The sequence below is a fragment of the Pholis gunnellus genome (genome assembly GCF_910591455.1).
Source record: "Pholis gunnellus genome assembly, chromosome: 3".
NCBI lineage: Eukaryota > Metazoa > Chordata > Actinopteri > Perciformes > Pholidae > Pholis > Pholis gunnellus.
Window position 1 is genome coordinate 21,217,460 of NC_136529.1, and position 21,204 is coordinate 21,238,663.

General features: G+C 43.2%; 1 protein-coding gene across 1 annotated transcript in view; it reads right to left on the bottom strand.

The window, feature by feature from the left end:
- Positions 1–2,829: 2,829 nt before the first annotated feature.
- The window catches only part of suclg2 (succinate-CoA ligase GDP-forming subunit beta), an 83,839-nt gene continuing 65,464 nt past the window's right edge, over positions 2,830–21,204 (bottom strand). Inside the window, exons 10-11 of the mRNA XM_079156461.1 lie at positions 11,439–11,559; positions 2,830–3,869 (exon numbers count right to left, since the gene is read on the bottom strand). Of these exons, the coding sequence (XP_079012587.1) occupies positions 3,757–3,869; positions 11,439–11,559 (234 nt within the window). The 3' untranslated portion in view covers positions 2,830–3,756. The remainder of the gene's footprint in view (positions 3,870–11,438; positions 11,560–21,204) is intronic.

Below are 21,204 nucleotides of genomic sequence, written 5' to 3' on the forward strand. Positions count from 1 at the left end.
AATGTACATTTGAAAAGACAGAATTTATGATGTATTCAGCTCTGCTTTCTTTTTCTCCAAAAAAGGGGTCATTACCTGCTGTTAAAAAGTACTAAGATAATTAAGGAATGAGGCAAGGAAGCAGGAAGGGAAGGAAGGAAGGGAGGAAGGAAGCAGTATATTGATAGTGGTTGAAAACATTTCACTCAAAATGGTGCCGATACAAGATCACCAAAAATATTAGGAATCTAGGATTTTGTACCTTGTAATATAAGAGTTTTAAAGGCTGCGTTACAGTGAAGTGACCCAATACTTTTCTAGCTGTTCCCTTGCCTTTACCCACATTTGCGCCTTCAAACTTTGCACTTGAAACTAACAGACACCCTCCAAATGTATCGATTGTGAGAGAAGCTCGGAGAAAACAAGACATTGTCATGGAAAAAGGAAGATTCAGCGGGTACGTTGCTTATTGAAACTTTTTAAAATCCGCTTCCTCTGCGCTCAATTTCTCGAGACAGCCAAGGTAATTCAAATCGATTCTAAGTCCTTCAATTACAGACACACTGACAACAGTTTGGAGAGGGGGAAATGGATTTTTCTGCTCATCTGCGGGCCAAGGCCAAATCTGAGGACCTCAACGGCAGCCGACAGCCCCGACTCCTCCTTCACTCTTGATGTTTTACTCACTCAGTTAGTGTGTTGCTTCTACCCCATAAAACCTGCCAGAGACTATTTTTTATGATTTCGGGCCGGTAGTAAGACAATAACAGCTTTAGAGAGGTGAGGCTGGACCTGCTCTCTCTCAATTTATATATTTCTGTCACTAAGAAGAAGAAGAAAAACAAACATTTCCGTGTTTGGATGATCCCATTGGGAACAAAATGTTCACCGTCTTTACACAAAGAACTTACGAATACACACATGATCACACCGCACACAAGAACGCAAACATCAATATGCTGACACCGACAGACATACAGGACAGAATCAATCCACACACACCAGCGCACACACCCACACACACACGTTATCTCTTCGCTGTCTGGTCGACAGATGCACAGGCAGAAAATTGTAAATATTGAGCAACCCCATGTCCCTGAAAGACGAAGTACAATAGCCGGAGGCAATTCATACTGCTATTGCTTTATTATGAACTAATATGTTCACAGTTGTTGCTTCCGAATGACTCAATAAATATCCAATACTTCCTGAGAGACAGCCTTGACCCTGTTGAAAGAATGCGCTTCACGAGCGCCGGCTCTCACAGCACGCTTAAACACTGACGGCAGCTTCATAAAGTGGCAATTACCATTTTGACATCAATACAGAACCACATGAAGAAAAAAAACAAAACTGCCACGTTTTGAGAAAGCAAAATAGACAATTACAGAGACAAATAAAGTGGGCCACTAAGGGTGGAAAATAAAACTCCCCGGGCATATTAATGCAGCTTAATTAAAGGAAAGCCCGCCCAAAGGGTCGTTTAAAACAACACCCCCCGCCCCCCCCCCACTCTCACCTCCAGAGGTATTAGCAGAGTTAAAGGCAGCGGGCTACATGATAGATATCCTCAGGTTGACCTCCAAAGCTTCTCCCCCCCCCCCCCTCATCTATATTTATATGAAGGAGCGGCACTAATTTTGCCAAGTAAATCAGTGTGCACATTTCGTTGTGACCTCCAGCTTGACACCGAATTAAACAATATCAGGGCCCGAGAAGCTCGCTTTAACAAGCCTCTAAATTCCTCCGTCCAATCCATCAGCAGGGATATTTCTGACACACGGAGGGAAAAGCATGAAATAAGGCAATTATTGAACCCTTCAGCCCATTTCTACGGCTCGGGCTTGTTGGAACGGTGCAGCACAGAGCCACACACACACACACACACACCTCTGAATTTGTGTCTTGAGATGAGTCTTGGTGATAGAGACTCTTAAAAATGAGTAAATAAGAAATTAATTATAATAGTAAGTCAACAATTTCACTCAATACCCCTCTCCACTTTGTATCAAGGTTGGCAGTTAATACACAGCATGTCACTTCTAACTATATGGAAAGCAAAGATGTCGAGTAACCGCCGCCGTTACCAAAGGGGCCAACTTACTTCTGGAGTCCTCTCGACTTTGCCCGATAAAAACAGAACTAGTTGCTGGTGTTTTAAAGGAGAGCTCCAGTTTGAGACTGTTTTCTCGGAGCGTTCTTGTCAAAGAAAACCTCCTGGTGCATACAGGAGGGGGGGATGCAGTGTGTGTGTCTTTCATGGAGGTGGCAGTCGATCCTGTGTGTCTGGGCGTCCTCTCAGATTGCCTGACAGATAATCCATCACACAGTCAGTGTGTCTGACAGGAATAGGTCTCAGTCAACTCTCTGTGCCTCTGTTCTGCTCACACAGGGCCTATGAAGGACAGTCTCTCCTCTCAAGTCTCTCTTGGGACAACCTGCACTTGAGTTTCATTAAAGGACTGAAGGTGTGTGATTCCAGGGATTTAAGAGTGTGTGTGTGTGTGTGTGTCAATCCACAGATGAAAAAGCAAGGCAGAGTGGAAAATGGTGTAAAATACATATATAATCAGCGTCAAACTTTTTACACTACTGCAGACGAATCCAAAATCTACGTATTCCAGTGTTAATAAAATCAACAAAATAAAGTCTTCTGTAGGAATTGGTATAATTTTGTCCTTGCTAAATCGTTATATGATAAATCGTTTTTTAAGCCAGCAATAACTTTTGATACGTTGCCACAACATACAAAGCTGTTCAACACAAATTGCAACTGATAACAGCGTCCAAACCGATGACATTTCATTTATTTTGCTCTCTCCTGTAAAAGTCAGTAAAACAAGACACTAGTTTTGAAATATTTCTTTTTAATCTCTCAAATTATATACACAGTTTTTACACTGTCTTCAAGGGATCCTGTCAATATACATTCATGATTATACAAAAGCTAAGTTCAGTTCTAGTCTTGATTTTGTTTTCTCAACACCTCTGTATGAATGTACTGCTGGTACCGAAAGAGTTGGCAGGATAGTTTACAAAACCCTTTAGCCTTCATGAAATAGGCACAGATTTAAGCAGTTAACACACTGTTTGCCATACAGCACTTCACATTTAACCTGCTGTATGATATTCACAGCGTGGGTACTTCATCCACCTCATTTGATTCACACAGATAAGGCGTTGGATGGATTTGTTTGTCACTAAGATAACAGACTGATCCAAAGTCAAGATGTGCTCGCTGTGATGCTGCCTTTTCTTTCCAGCCGTTTGAGAGATTTCACAAGAACAGGCGGTATTCAGTCGTACTGTACCTTTAAAAAAAACCATGCAGCTGAAAATCCCTCTAAACTAATATTCCACACAATGCGGAGAGAGAGCGCGGCGTCTATCGACTTGAAAAATGGAATGCACAAAGTGTTAGATCTCTTTCCAATTGCTGACAGGGGGGGGGGGGGGGGGGTCACTAAAGCGTTATGATATTCCAGAACAAGATTATGTAGGCAAGGCCAAGTGATTTAAAGATTAAAAAACAAGGGTACAATCTGCTACTTAACACTGCACAGGTGACGTGAGTGATGATACACCATCTGAAAACCTGCGATAAAGACACAGAGTTGTCGGTCAAAGAATTATTGGGGAGCTGGTGTTAAAACTAAAAACCAGTAAAGGCCGATGGAGAGCAAAGGGCTCGAGGTCCCGGAGGTCTGCATGTGTAAGAAAAGGCTGACGGTGACGTATGTTGGCGACCGAGAGTGGAGACGTTACACTGAGAGTTTTCTATTTCTTGATGGCGGCCACTGCTTTCCTTGCAGCGTCATCCAGGTTCTCTGCTGCTGTGATGGGCAGGCCGCTGTCGGTCAGAATCCTCTTGGCCTCGTTGACGTTGGTCCCTAGAAGACGCAGGAAAACACCGTTACAACAGGCGACAACAATAACCGACAAGAAAAAAAAAAAAAAAGGGCTTAACAAGGTTGAACCCGGCGTGCCATCTGCACTGATGTAAAAACCACACTGTGTGAAAGACAAAGAGTTCCTTTGGAGGAATCAATGCACATGATGACAGATGGATGGAGTTATGGGTGAACGGTGGTAGAACACCGTCAGCGAGGCAAGAGGACAATTGTGTGTGTGTGTGTGTCAGTCGGGTGCAGCAAGGTCAGGTGTAGCAGGTGCTGGGTGATACGGTGTCATCCATGCCCCGGTAGACCCCCAACCAACCAGACACAGAGATGGAGAGACACCCGGAGAACGCTCTCCAGAGCCCCACGGCTCTACACACTGAACTGGCTGCCTCCCAGCGCCGCACACTGCGCAGCCAAACACGAGCCCGACAAACCTGTCACAACACAGAGCAGGGGGCACCGCGGCGGACGGAAGGACACGGAGAGGGAGAGGACAATGATGAAAAGAGGGAGCGAGTGAGATGGAGAAAGCGAGGGCATTGGAGCAAAAGGTCAAATGAAGCAGAATTGCCCACGCTGCTAAAACAACAAAAGACAGCTGTTGATGTGGCATTTACTGATTTCTGTCTGATCTGGTATCAGCAATTCTCTACTCCGCCTGCACTCAGAGGAAAACACATCCGATTCATTTTTTGATTGTTATTTTTATTTCAGTTCTTATTTAAAAATATCTTTTTATCTGTAATTATTTCTGTCTTCATCTATCTGGAACACCTGAACACCTCCGTAAAGACATCTTACTTCAAATAGTCATTTGGTCATCACATACTGCACCAAGTGAACCAGCATTGTGTAATCTGATTACTCTGTTTAGTGTATCATATAAAACACTTTTCACCACGCAAGCACCCGTTTTCAAAACTATAATCTTAGCTCCTCATTTAGATAAGATAAGTAACCATTTTGATGATTGTTTATGATTAAAATACAAAATGTTGATGTGAAATTAACTGCCAATTTTGTGCCATGGTGTCTCTCTGCGTTCACTCTGGACAATTCTGTGATATGGCGCAGTGTGTGTGTGTGTGTGTGTGTGTGTGTGTGTGTGTGTGTGTGTGTGTGTGTGTGTGTGTGTGTGTGCATGTGCATGCTCAGACGCTTACAGGTTGACCTTAGCTCTCCTGGCTGGCGTGTAATTAAGACTGCATGATATGTGAATTCTCTGGAGGCCCGGCCACCCTGATCAATACACCTTTCGCGAAGAATTCTATTACCGGCGCCACTTAACGCCTAATATTTCATCTCTTTTGTCCAAGCTAGATAATAAGTCATTCCAAACACTTTTTATTTTATTTTTTTTTCGCAGGCTCACACTCTTAACAATCAATTCTGCGATGTTGTTAATTAGAATACAAGCAGGAAGAGGCTTTGCTCTGGCACATAAACAGAGGATTGGGTTTCCCCAAGTCCTTTTCTCATCAAAAACTGAAGGATGGAATATTCTCTCTCTGTGTGTGTGTCCACGGACAAATCTACAGTCTCAATGATGCTTTACATTCAGAAGGCTGACCCCTGACCTCCATTGGGATTGACAGATCCATAATATACTGAAAGGCTCATCTGTCAGATGATTAAAACAAAGTAGCAGCACAACAAAGTTGAACCAACATGAGATAAACCTCCGGCAGAAGCAGCCATATGTGCCCACAGCATTTAATGCATAATGCAAGAGATGCACTGAGGAGACAAATATGCCGATGGAAAGTGTACAGTATATAAATACAGAAATAAAGTAAACAACACATGCCGCAAATATTCACGAGAAGCAACAGTGTGTGCGGCATTACGACACGGCATCTGTGCTACCTGTGTTATCAATGTAATGTGTGAGCCGGGAATCACACATCTGTGGGAGTGAGAAAGAAGAGTCATGCATTGACGTGGGTCTTTCTCTGCACGTGTGTGTGTGTGTGTGAGCGAGAGAGCGCGAGAGAGAGAGAGAGAGAGAGAGAGGACTGCAGTTCCACTGTGAGCAGTAGGGAGCAATGCTAGCTCACAGCAGCAGAGGCAAAAGGACGGAGCCCAGTTGTAAACAGCACCAATAGGTGTGTGTGTGTGTGTGTGTGTGTGTATGTGTCTGTATATGCTTAATATATGAATGTGTGTGTTCACCTGCAGCCACTAGGTGCTGCCAGAGACCTACTCACAGCCTTGGACCCAGACAGTGACATAATGCACTCACACCAAGAAAGGCTCTAATTTTAAAGTGAAATGAGAATAACTGAAAAGACAAAAAAAAGAATTTACTGCCCCATAGCACAACATGATTTACACAACCTCCAGGCTTTTAGGGGGTTATTCATTGCTGCCAATGGCTGTTAATTAATGTTCTAAATTAGTGCAATATAACATTACATAAAGACATACATAAATACAGTACACTACACTAACACACACACACACACACACACACACACACACACAAACACATAAATAAAGTAAAATAAAGTTGCATAATGCATGGCAGAATTGGTGGAACTGAAAACACAATGTTTGATTGTGGGTTACAAACGTCTCATGGAGATAAAGATTGTAATATTAAAAACACAAGTTAACACACTGAACTGTTTGAACAAACTGCTCAAGTCAAAGATGTAAACACCAAGCTGCTTTAAAGGTGCAAGTTCCCAGATTTGGAGAATCTCTATCGCCTCTCAGCTGCTCTCAACATGTCGACGGCGAGCCCGTGTCTCATAGATAACAGCGCTAACGGCGCTAACAGTGCAAACTACGGCGACATTGCTGACAGCGCCGACGGTGGGAACCGGAGGCTGGGTGCTACGGCTGTACGTGTGGGCGGCACGGCTACGTCAACAAAGCAAGGAGAAGCTCGAGTGACTTCATCCTCTGCTTAGATAGACATTACTTCACCATATCTTCACATAGATAAGCTGCTGTATTAATGTTAAATACAGCTCCTTTAAGTATTTTGCCATCTAAATAACACATTTCTGTTGGATATCCACACTAATGTGCAAGCTTTCTTGTGACTATTGTAGAGAATGTCACTGTAATGCGCCATCTTTCAACGGGATAATCAGGCTTGGGGGGCTGTGCAAAAGCCTTGCGCTGGAGAAGTTCTGTTGATGCTGTAGTTCATAAATTTGTGACTAATTCTGTCCTAACGAGCCGAGTTTAGTGAAGCTACGATCTGATGAGAGGAGAAGATCCACAGAGTTACTCTGTACTTGTACATCACAGGGGAAACAAAGGAAATGATGTGAAGCTTGATAACTTATCTAAATACCTTTCTGTGGTGGTGAAATTAGCTTGATCCAGTCGCTCTCAGCTTAGGTTTCAATAAAAGTGAGACTGTGAGACTTTCTGTGGAAGGAATTACTTTTTGTAATAGAAATAACAGCGTTCTATTACAAATGAGTAGTTGAATTCATAACTAATAAAACACCCGTTGCTTGATTTAAGACACTGAAGAGGTTTAGTTGCTGTGGCCCGACTAATGTTGGCACACTTTAGCTAATGGGACATAAGTGGGACAGTTTGCTGACTCTTCTCTACTTGTGCTCCGTGTTCTGCTATGTTTTAGATTTTACCATTGGCCTCTGTCTCACAGACATGTTGACTCGCTATAGCAGGAAAAGCACAGGTTTTACTAATTACATTAACAATGGCTCCCAGTAAGCCGTGACAGGTGACAACGAGCCAGAATGCACAATAATTCTACCGTCATTAATCTTAATATTCACACCATTGCTTTTTGCACTGTGATGTGTTTTCATCAAAATGACGGCGTGTGATCAGAAAGGTTCCACAGCCACGGCAGTTTATTTTCTATGTGTTTCTGACAAGGCAAAAAGGAAGAGCAGACTTTTTTAATCAGCTCAATATTTTTGTCGGTGTCACAACAAATATTTCTGACACCGACTAAGTAGTTCCAGTTAAACCGTCTGTTTTGTCCCCTGAACACCACGGCGTGGGGACTAGAACACACAAGCTGCAAGAAGCAAGTTACATTGCACCTCTGAACTCACGGACGCGTGTGACAGCGCAGGAGTCGCCTCTCACATCCCGTCTGCTGTTCAACTAGCTGCTTCAGGCTGCAGTACACATGGCTTCTCATGTGCTCCTGAAAATATTGATGTTCATTTTAGGACAATGACATGGCTGGATAGCCAGCCAGTCCTGTTGTTAAACATACTGTCGGATTATATTTACTGTTCGTCAACGGTACGCGGTGTTATTGACTTTGAATCTTGCGAGCATAATGCCCTTAGAGGAGTCCATTATTAGGAATTAATGGACTGCTAATTCATGATAATGGACACCTCGCCAGCCATAATCTCTTATATATATATATATATATATATATATATATATATATATATATAGATAGAGAGAGGAAAAAACTGTTTATATCACTGAATATGAAATAACAGAGGCAGTATTCCTTTTTACAAAGTTACCTTAAATAACTGATGTAAAAGCATTTTCTTTCATCACTAAATGTCATCATATATACTTGTTCTAACTTGGATTGTTAATCTTTATATTATTCAGCACCAAACAGTTGGTTTTTTTTCCCTTCAGTCAAAAATGGCCGAGGCGCGCTCTTCCCGCCTTCGCCCTGTGTGTCAAACATCAAATGCTTCTCGTTTGAACGCTGAGCGAGATAATCCTGAACGGTGCCGACGCTTTTCCTTTGATGTGCTAGCCAGTCAATCAGAGTTTTCATGTTTGTGATGTTGTCTAGAATCTTGTTTCAGAGACACACAAACATCCACAGCGTAGTATAGTAGATTTACAGAGCGTCTCTGACATTGAGAGTTCATATTATATATAAACAAAGATGGTCAGATCCGTGTCAAAACCAGCCAGTGTCTCTTTAATATGTAGCATAACTCTGTGTATGTACATGAACATGTGTTTATGTGTGCATGAGCTGCAGCAGACAGCTATTTAATCTACGATGACATTGTCCAGACTGAAAAGGCCATTTCAACCATACTGCTGGACCGAGCATCTCTCTCTTTTTTTAATTAGGTGGGAGAATTATGGCCGGATCACCTTTTAAGGAGAAAGTAGCCACCGCAGTTTGAGAGGCAGCTGGGGAACGGCTCCGTAAATCAATAGGCCAGGGAACAGAGCCAATGCAGTCACCTTTTTCTGGACCCTGAGGGCTATTCAAGAGGATTTCTTTCCCCCCATAGTGGCAGACAGCATCCTCACAGAGCAATATGTCAACGTTCACACTGTGGCCAAAGGGGGCAGTACAGTTCTTTGTCATGTATATCTCTTCCTTTCAATACCTTTAAACATGTGTGTGTCTACATAGATTCTGTGTTAATTCTTTTGCTCAGTTTGACTCTGTGTCAGCCCGTACTTCAAGGAACTCTATCAGCTAATTCAACCCTATCAGCATCTAGACAACATGGCCCTTCTCCTCCACATATGGGAATACATAACTCTCCACCAATGTAATCAACCCAGGCCTGTTTAAAAAGAGCCTTCCCAATTAAAAGTGTTCCAGTTAATCCATTCTGATCCCGTTGAAGAGCGCTGGGCCGCTCTCACTGCCCGGCGGTCAGCCTCGCAAGCTGAGCTGATTGATTCTGAACCAATCTTCTCCACAAGACTGCGGCCCAGGATGTAATGACCCACAGCTAAAGCTTGGATTAGGCCCGGGCCAGGAAAAACGCGGTTGGCCCAACCGCCAGCCGTGACCTTCTGTACTCAGCCTTTTTGTGAGTCAGGTTGCATTACATGGCGTAGTATGAGGAACACGGGGCGACTAACTAAGGGGTCTGTTTTGATACTTTGCCAATCCAGTCGCTTCTGCGGCGACGCATTTCAGGAGTTGTGTGCTCGCTCTTCAGCCGCATGGTCAACCGGCAAACATGAAGATTGTTGAAATTGTGCAAATTAAATTGGTGTGCAGGTGGTAACTTGTGGGATTGAAGTTTAAGCCGCACATCTGTGCTCGTCACAGCCTCCGTTTTGGTTCGGGTGCAAAGTTTCTTATATTATAGACCGACGTGAAATTAGCTTTCGTTCAACAGGAGAATAGTGAAAACAATGTCACACATTCTTAAGGGATGGTGATCATGATGCTTTGCTTCATGTATGTCTCACACTTTCCACTCACACTCTGAGCAGCCGTGTCCGTACTGTACTGTAGTGCCTCGGTGCACAGTTGGGTTCTAGAAACAGCTTACGCGCCCTGACCTACAAACTATATTAGCAAAGTGCGCGAGGACATACAGTATGAAGTGCTAACACACACACACACTCTCTCTCTCTGCTCTGGACACACCACTCAGCAGGATCTTGACAATTAAGCTAACCACCAACTGGCCCCCGCGCCTCCGGGAGTCACCGCTGCCATCCCGCACGCACGCACGCACGCACGCACGCACGCACGCACGCACGCACGCACGCACGCACGCACGCACGCACGCACGCACGCACGCACGCACGCACGCACGCACGCACACACACACACACACACACACACACACACACACACACACACACACACACACACACACACACACACACACACACACACACACACACACACACACACACACACACACACACACACACACACACACACACACACACACACACACACACACACCTGAGCAGGTTTCATTAGCATATACAGGTGAAAGGTGAGCCAATCAGTGCATCTCTACTGTTATTCTGGGTGGCGCTAATGACGGTAGCGGCACAATGTGACACGTATGAGGAATGCACTGCTGTTCTTACTGGGACACGGGGCCACAATGAAGACGGATAGGCTCCAGAGAGCACAGCAGCAATAATACAATGGCTCCAAAGTTTAACACAAGGAGGGAAAGATGTGCTTTAAATCCGGCAGCGCTTGTGCTGTTTACCAATTACACTACAAAGTGCTAATATATACTTTCACTAAACAAAAACGGCAAATAAATGTATAACAAATTAGATAGAACTGGCGATATTATCAGTCATTTGTTAGCGTTTGTATGCTTTATTCATTGAAGTTGGAGATAGTGGCCACATGGGTTGTATCTATGGGGCTAACTGTCAGGAAGGTCACAGTGATAACCAGAGCTGCAGGAAAAGAGATATTTAAAGACATGGTAAATAAAATCACTGATATTTAAAAATAAATTGATATTGAATTACAGATTGGCAGGACCAGAGTTTGCATGATGCCTCCACTGGTGTTGGAGATGCTGGTTACCTCTGCCTAAAGCTGTATGTGCTTTCTGAAGGCAAACCGCTCCATCAAGACGAGTGACTAGAGGTGTGGACTTGGTTTTAAATTGTAGCTTTAAGGCCAATGTCATTATCCAGCATCATCAAATCCTCATCAGAGTCAAGTCCTGTCAATGCAGGCTCGATGGAGGTCAATGGTCCATGTTTCTGAGGGAGATGATGCGCATTGTGTGAGTGTCTGTGGGGGCCTGGCGTGCTAAGAGGGTCAGACAGGCTAAACCTGGATTTCTTTGTGTGTGTGTGTATGTGTGTGTGTGGGGAAGAGCGTATTTCTACCTTCAAGGCGGACCACCAGCGGCACCTTCAGCTCCAGCTCTCGACAAGCCTTGGTGATACCGTTGGCGATGATGGCACAGTTGACGATTCCACCAAAGATGTTGACTAGAATGGCCTCAACCTGTGAAAGAAGAGAATACAAAAAAAAAAGGATTAAATCCAGTGTAATGTCAAACTTTCATTATGATGGGTTGACAAGGTTTGTCCAAGCAGAAGCACAAAACAGTCAACCATTGACAAATCCTTTGTAAAGCTCTTCAAATACTTTGTCCGATACAGCTGGAAACATCAGTGCAAAACTAATTGTTTCAAAGATTGAAATCTCTTGACAGAGGAACACATGTAATAAAGCAGCCTCACCACCTTTGTGTACAACATGTCGTGCACCAAGAGGCTATTCAACACCGTCACAGAATAAAAGTAATATATGTTGAAGTTAAGAGGGCAGCAGCGAGTGACAAAGGCAAAAATAATAAAGCAATATTTCAATATTTCACATGACAAAACGGAGGAAGCTGCACACCTGGCTTGTTTTCAAACATTCTAATGTGGCAAAGCCACGTGTCATGTTAGGCCTTTAAAACTGTGGGGTATAAAACTCTTTGCTTTCCACTTAATAGAATATAAAACATGAATTCACAGAGAGCAAATGTCTTCTCAGAGCTTTATTGCAATAAACAGGGTTCACATTTGCAGATGCGGATCTCCCAGCTTGAAGGAGACGATCTTCATTCAGTATAAATATATAGAAGTCATTCAAAGAATGACATACACATTTCCACCCTTGGCAGATGCCCTTAAACACAGTGTTTTGTCTGTGCATTCACAACCTTAAACCTCGAGAGTGTCTTTCTTCCTCAGTCTGCTGGGAATCAAAAGTTGCTGATAACATTGGTTGGGAAGCCGAAGGTTGAATCCCACGGGAAACAGAAAGAGACGAGGTCTGAGGCAGCGTAGAGCTTATACAAGATAGATCCCACATTCCACATTCCCTGAGCAGCTATCAAGAACAAACTTTGGAGTTTTGAACACGCCAAGTTGTGCCAAACAATCTCACTGTCTGTACCGTGTTCCCTTCAGCTGTCTTGAAGTTTCTTTGCAAACGATATCTTGACTTTCTTCTGAAATGAGCATGAAGCTGATATCAGTAAGTAGTGAAGCAAGGCAGCTAGTGTGTGTGTGTGTGTGTGTGTGTGTATGTGCAATTACACTAACAATCTAGCACTTGGTAATTACCCTGGCTAGCACAGTGGAAAAGTAGACTGAGAGCACACAGGATTAATCCTCCATGTTTGTTTATAATCACTGCTAATCTGTTAGCGCCGATTTGGATGAGCAGCTCGTGGGCGTTCGTGCGTGCCCGTCGTGAACGTGTATGTTTTCAGTGTGTGGTAATGATGTTTAGAGGGAGAGGAGATCAAGGCCTTGGATAGCTATCAGAGCGACAGCCACGGCATTGTCCTCTACGCGCTATCCAAATGAGCATCTCCTCATAAACAAGACCAGGAGAGAGTTTCTGAAACAAACATGGATGTAGGCAGCAGCATAAAGACTCTGAACGTCATGCAAAGAAGATGAGCCAACCGTTAGGTCAACACAGAGAACTGTTTCATGCTGATGAAGTATATATATATATATATATATATATATCGCTCAGGTGTGGGACCAGGAATCCCCCCCCCCAAAAAAAACAAGGGGAAAGGGCAGGGAGACAGTCCCAAACTGTAAATGAACACGACTCGGATGTTCAGATGAAAAACAAAATGAATCACGACCTCCAGATTACTCCTGTAATCGTACGTGATGAGGTGCTCTAATGGAGTTAAATAATGGATGAGGCTTCTATAGCAGAGCAGAACAGTTTGCATGTTCTCACTGATACACAGTTCAGTTACACAGGACCAAAGATACGGTACGTTCTGTGTTCATTCGGACGAATCACTAAAGCCTTGAACAGAATTAGGTTTTGAAGTTTCTAATTGTTGCATCATTTTCTGATAATATGGGAGTCATTGTTTAAGAAATGCAATCTGTTTTGCAAAAAACAAGTATATCTTGTATTAGTGTGTAACTGTGTCTGTTATTTCAGCCTTGTGAAAAGGGTCCCTGCTGCAATTTAGTGTTGCACTGTCAACAAGTTGGGGAAATAAAAAGTGACAGGTTAATAACAGAATGGTCCAATTCAAAGCTTCAGGGGCCAAGGTATCCTGACTTCTAGTCATTTGTACGAGTCAAGCTCAAATTAACACTGGCTCCACTTTTCAAACTCCACTTCCTAAGTTAGTTTCTTTTTTTATTCATTCACGAACGGTATATATATATATATAAAGTTCCCTCAGGATGTTCAGCACTCCTTGTGACAATTAAACTGATCTTCATGCGTAAAATTGCAGGAGCGACTCTTTAATGTACAGTAGGTATCACATATAAAAAGGACAAGTGTAGCCTCAAGGTAGCCATGTCCGTCTCTGGGACTGACCACACTGCTGATGGGAATCTACAACCGTCGCACAGTCACCGCACACTCATGTGTACGACCCGCACGCACGTGATGACCGGCAGACCCAGCAGGCATGCAAGTCGGTGAGCATAGCTTTCAGGTGAAAAGCCAGATGTACACACACACACACACACACACACACACACACACTTGTACAGCTCTACGACAGATGAACAATATGCGGTAAAAAAAATAAAGCTACATTCACACAGAAAACTACAGTCAAACTCAATGTTCGGCATACATTTTGTGAAGAGTGGCAGACAAGAGTTCAGCAGTTGGAGAAAAGCAAACGGAAAGAAAGAGGTGTGAAATGTAAACGGCTCGTTGGTTCTCAAACCTCAGCCGTGTATCAAACGCTCTTCTGACAGCATGTTTTATCTGCAGTTCACACATTTATGTGTGTCCATCTTTGCTTGATGCCTCTGGGCATACATGGGAGTGTGTGTTGCCCCACTGTCCTGTGCAGGTGTGGCCCACAGCAGGGGCACAGGTTCAACATGGCCTCTGCCACTGTGAATTTGTACACAGCCACTTTAATAAAAGACACAAAGGAGAGATGCGTATCTGAATGTTACTGACCAAATCTCTGAGCTCGAGTCTGTAACATTGCTCCTCGTGTTAGATGGTTGACACTGAGCCACAGCAACATGGGGCATCTTCTATGATATCAATGTACTTGATACATAATGACGACGATACAACATAGGGTTTAGGGTGGAGGAGACTGACTCAGGGTCTCACAAACAGCATTATCTGGCCCCCACTGGGGGGCAGCAGAGATTTAGATGCCTTTTTGCAGCCTCACGAGAGAAGGCTCTATTCTTGCCCTATTTGCAGCCCATTTTTCAACTCTGTGTCTATTGGGAAGAACCATTTTTCTTCCATTCATGCGTCTCCTATTGACACCCATGTATATTAATGATACGTAAGACATGATTTATGTCGCTTGGCAAAGAAGTAAATGCTGTTTATAGAAATATGGATGTTGCGAGGAGGACTGAGTTGCACCGTGCTTCTAAGTTTGTTGCAATTTTTTCCCTTCTTATAATTTCTCTTGGTTACAAGCAAGTGAAACAGCCCAAGGAACATTACTTACCCCGTACAAACCGACAACAAGCACACATCTAATGTTAAAGTTCTACCACTTCTGCCTATTCCACTACAGACTACAGATCCAGAGTTACAGCACCACACACACACACAACTGTAATTTGAAGTGAGATAATGCTTAACTACTGCGTGCCCAGAGGGGAAAACAGCCTTTAATTGAAAATATGCAAAGACACTGGAGCTAAAAGAGCAGAAAGGCAAACATATGTGCATCTTTTTCACCTCTCTAATCATGTTCTCTGCGAGGACAGTTCATTCAGCTCTTAATTGCAACACATACCGTTGGTAAAGCATTATTGATCTTTTTGCAGTCCTGAGTTATAAAATAGTGTATTTCTGAGCAAGGTGCTGGTCCGTAAGGGGTTAAAATGCCACAATGATGAACTGGCTAAAAGAATGGAAGCCAAAGTTCGGGTCAATCTCTTTGGTTTGACGCCCTCTCTCCAATCAAAAATCTAACAACTGCTCTGCTCCATTCAGCTCACAGTGGCTCAGAAATCCAGCCTTAAGGTATGAAACAGCATTGCACACTCCAATCCGTCTAAAATCTTCAACATCACACTTTGTAGCATTTTACCTCCTGCCACAGAAACGAGTACTGCCTCTCTCCTTTAAAAGGCATTCATTTCAGGTGAGCTAACTTGGCAGCGGGGTGGATTTCTTTCATCAGAGATCAGCATAAGGCACCAAGTATAATGTGCCAGCTCGCTCTTTTTTTAGAGAGATCTTTGTGCGTCCTTTCAGGCAGTGTTACGGCATGAGCCGCTGCCTTCTACCTGGGACGCCGGTGAAATGATTCAAATTTGACAAAATTGGATCATTGCTGCCGGCATTCAGAATCCCTGCCAAGGCTCTTTTTTTTTGAGTCAAAGTCAAAAAAGGGCCTTCACAGGGGAAACAGGCTTTTCTGCCTGCTATTATACGCCCCACTAAGTGCATTCAGGACAAGTAAGAAATGTAACCCAGACAATTTGACATGCTCACATGGCTCTGTATTGTACTCCTCCTGCCTTTGTCATTATGTGTGTTGGATGCATGTTTGATAGAATGTGTGTGTGTGTGTGTGTTGTTCTTGTGGATAAAAGGCATGTCTGATTATAAAATCTACCAGATTATACGTCGATGGGAGTCTGGACTGAAATATAAAGACATCGGAAAGCAACATCACGTGTTCAGAAAGTCTTCGTAGTCCTTCCGTAGACCGATAAATAGCAAACAAACATGCTGTACTTCTCTCCTCCAAGTTTCAACCCAGAGGGGAATAAGAGCATTGTATTCCCTCTCATTCTGCACAGCTCCTTGTCACGAGTTGCGCGTGCGTTGCTGAATTATCACTCAAATACACATTTTCATGCCCATACCCCTCTTAAGCGGCGCTAATCTCTCTGCAGGAAAGAAAGGAAAGGGAAAGCATCTTGTTTCCTTTGTTACCAGCAAGCAGATAGGAGTAAAAAAAAAAAAAGGCAAGGCTGAAGATGGGTGTTTGTCTCTCTGTGGCCTATTAAGGGCAATTGTTCTGTCTTATCTACTGGAGACAGCCTGTACCGACACCGCCTGTTCTGGCAGGCCTTGTTTATTTGTTTTCGATCTGCAGGGAGCCCCGTGCTCGGCCCTGGGGCCACAGGTTAACATGCATGGCTCCCAAATCAAGGCAGGCCTGCTGGCTCTAATCACACTTCTTGGAATGACGGGACGGCTGCTTGGTGAGAAACGATTATTCCGTTTCTGTCCTAGTTTGAAGCGAGATAGGATTAAATTGCCTTACATGGTCAATGTGTTGTTTAGGATTTCTTCGCATATCTTTGTATTTGGACTTGGATGCCAGAGTGGCCGCCTGTCTTGCTGCATCCGAACCAGAGAGTGCTGAGCTTAACTACCCACTGTTCTACGTTAGATGATGGGAGAGCCAAAAGGGACGCGACAGCTAGATAAATCTGGACCCATGACAAACTGATGCAAGTACTGAATACAAAACATTATCTCCCATACAAAGCAAAAATGATGGTGGTATTAAATTAGTGTTTGAATATAGATGGTACACAAATAAGCAACACTCTGCCTTGTTACAGGAAACGACGGTAGCACTGTCACAACACAGCACTCGCACTTAAGACGCAGCCAACAGTTTCTTGGAATCAGCCAATTCCTTAGAATTTATCCCAATGTGTTCTTGTGCTTCATCTCACAACACAAGGATAAGGCTGTGTGGATGAAAGGAAGAGCAAGACTCTATGTGTTCTGTGTCATATATGTAGGGAGCATCAAATGAGTAACCCATGTAGAAAAAAGGTGTTCATCTAGCGAACTTGTGTGCTACGTTTTCTACTTTGAGCATCAATTCTGTCAAACTGAAGTGCTATTTTGCCTGTGCGTATCTATTCTTAGAGAGGATACAGAAGAAGACAGAGAGGATGACACAAAGACAGACTGAGGGAAAAGAGGGTCTTGAAGTCAGAGAGTGAGGCGAAGTGAAACAGATGGAAGAAGAGAGATGGAGAAGAAAAGGAGACGGGGAGAGAGAGAGAGAGAGAGGTGATGGGAAGTGGTGCGGTCCCTAGCTTCTATTGAAGGCTAGGATTGTCCCTGGCATGGAGGGATAAGAGGGAAATAATTATCCAGCCTGCTGAAGCATGACAGCCCCTTCTTGGGACTGCGGAGAGACAGACTGAGCGTTGTGTCAAAGATTGGCCGTGTCACCGGTGGAGACACCTCTTGACAGACGGTGGCATCTGAAGTTTCACTTGACGGTAACAAACCCACTGCAACAGTCGGCTGGATACCTGCCTGATCGATGCCAGGCGTAGACAAGGTTTCATCTGGGGAACATAAAGATGGTCTACCATCCACATTACCTGATGTTAGCTCCTGTTCACATACCGTTGACATTTCCAAGCCTTTGGACTGATTTCCTGTTATGAAAAAGGACCGAAATATGGAACCTAGCTTCTTCATAAACGGGACACATGCTGAATACATCCACATCATATACTGTAGTTGCTGTGGGCAAGGTATCTGAGTGCTCTTTTTAGTCTAAGTGAGCCTATTTTCAACCACGACCAAAATCAAACAACTCTCGAGTCTTCATGTTCTGTAAGGAGAGCAAAACCATTTGAGCACTTGAACCCTACCCTGTATCGATATGTCTCGCTCACATTTATCCACATCATTAAATCTTCTGACAACTGCCCTGGCCTAAAGTACTTTATAAGCCCCCCCCCACACACACACACACACACACACACACCAGACACCCTTTCTCTCTACAGGCCACAGGATAGAAACCAATCAAGGCCAGAATGGCTTTGCTTCCAGCCAAAAGAGGTGGAAGAGATGTGAAAGTGTGGGTGAGGAAGAGGGGGAGGGAAATGAGTAAAAGTGAGATCTGGCAGAGTCCATGTGACCAGAGGGTGGATTCTTGAGATGGCCATTACAGCCTTAAGGTTTGCTATTCTTTGTGAGTGAGCAGCAGGGTCACGGGCCATGACGGCTGCTTTGCAGCAGTGTTTAATTAACCATTCTGCCCCGTCTTCTGACACAGAAGTGTGGCAGTATCTTTTCAATCAATCAGTCATTGCACAAGTGAGGTTCTCTACGACTCAAGTCAGGTTTATTTGTATAGCCCAAGATGGGCTTTACAGGCTTACTAAAGCTAGTTCTGTCAAGTCGGCAAGGGGGATTAAACATTTGATGGGACATGTTGGAGGATATGTGGTGCTATGGATGAGGTCAGATTGTCAGCTTGTTGGAGTACGGGCCTGGTGTCTAATAACAGAGCTCCAGTGAGAAGACTTGTCTGTTTGCAGTCAAACATTTACTCACTTCCAAACTAAATCTCTGGCTGCAAACGAAAAACAACTAGAATCTCCGCCTCATGGCTGCATGTCTCCACCCACCAGTAATGTGGCAGTTTGCATTCATGTCTGTCCAAAATGTCATCACTTTATCATTTTTAGATGATTTTTTTTCCTTTTTTTTTAAATGTCCTATTAGACATTTGTGTTAAATGCCTTAATTAGCATATTCATTATTGAGTTATTGCCAAAATCGTCTTTTATGAGGTCACAGTCAGTTCAACCGTGAATGCAAATGGACGTTGAAAAATTTGCTCAAAGCATTCCTGAGATATCACATTCATAAGAAGTGGAAGGACGTACGGTGACAGTGACTGTGATCTTGGATCAGCAAATTCTAATCAGTTCATCCTGGAGCGCCAAGAGAGGTTTATGCTAAATTTGAGGAAATTGCTTACGGCGTTCCCGAGACATATCACGAGAATAGGTCACAGTGACCTTTGACCACTAAAATGTAATCAGGTCATCCTTGAATCCAGGCGGACGTTTGAGCAACATTTTAACAGATTCCCTCCAGCTGTTCCAGAGATATCGCATTCACGAAAATGGACCGGACGAACGTACCTACGGACAGACGAACAACCCCAAAAAACATAATGCGTCCGGGCACAGTGCAGAGGCATTACAAAAAAAACAAAAACAAATGGGATCAACCCTATTCCAGCCTGGGCCAGTTGGTGTTGACTGTTGGGAGATAAAATAATACAGCATGTGGTGCTTCATGACTGTAATCATTTCCCCTCTAATCCAAAGCAGGCATTCCCATTAAGAATATCTAAAACACGTTTGACAAGTGTGAGCAGAATCAATAATATACATTAATCAAAAACTGTTGAAAATAGCAACCAAACATAAAAACTGTGCACTGTGTCATGACTGACAGTATTACTATAAAATTCCTCCCTCATTTTCTCCAAACTTGCTTTTTTTTCCCCTTTTGATTCGTTTCTTAGAACATGCGGCATAAATGAGCGTGGAAAGCTGTTTTTTTTATGGATCTCCATTTCTGCTGCAGTCATGTAACATTGTTGGTCCCCATGGGATTTGGGGGGGCTGCCTAGTGACACATTTTAATAATTGGCTGCTTGCAGGTCAAGTTTGTCTTGCCACTATATTCATTGTGTTGCTTAATATGCGTTTCTTTCTGACTGTAGACATGAAAGATACCTGTGAAAAAAAACCTCCTCAAGAACTGTACCCGGTTTTATTTGTAACGCGCATTACACTGTGAAGCAGCTCTAACACATCAAGGTAAATAACACCTTTTACGTTTGCATCATGCCGTGTGCAAAAATCCCGCTGCGAGCACAAGCTCACGAGCTCTGATTGCAGCAGCTCACTGCGTGCATTGGCATGATTATGTCTAACTATTTGGAGAAATGCCAATAGCTGAAGGAAGTCAACGGAGTACGAAATGTTGAAGAAACCCGTGCTTTATAATGTGGACCATTATCTTCTTGGATGTAATTAAGGTTTTATGGTGGCCATGAATGAATGAAACAAGTCAAAGCTGTTGTGTCAAAGTAAAAGGGAGCGAGGTAAACATTCCTCGTACCACGACACCACTGATTGTACACTGCTGTCACCAAGCACGACGTTTCAGCGGATTCATGCTGTTTAACCTGCCGTCAGCATGCCAACAAAACAAAAGGCATTTTTCTCTCTTCCACCATCATCATGAGCACGTGCAACTTTGCCCTTGCCCTTGTTCTTAGAGATTATTAATCAAAACTTCAAAACTGTCATGATGTTCTCAGTCAATAATGTCAAGCCTTTCCGTTTGCCTTCACTGAGTGGATACAAGCCACTTATCAGACACAAAATGACAAAGAGTCAAAAAACCATTCTCCATGAACACATTTCCCAGAACATCCTGTGCAAACATCTAGCCATCATTGACATTATCGTGATTCACATATATATATATATAAAAAAAAAAAAAGCTTTCATCTCGACACAGACTGAATTTCAGACCAACCGTTGCCTCAGGGCAAACTGAATAGGTCTGTGAAGATGTGCTTCGTAATGTAGTTCATCTCGACTCTACTGCTGCCATACAATCTCAATTCTAGCATTTTATCATAATACTTTGGTCAGATAGAGAAAGTTATGACAACTTAATAGCCATTAATATATATATATATATATATATATATATATATATATATATATATATATATATATATATATATATATATATATACCTAATATAGCCCTAATACCCAGTGCTCAGGCTAGCTTGCATGGGAATAGGATTTGAATACCTCCTTAAATTATAAAAACTAAACAAAAATGTTGTTTA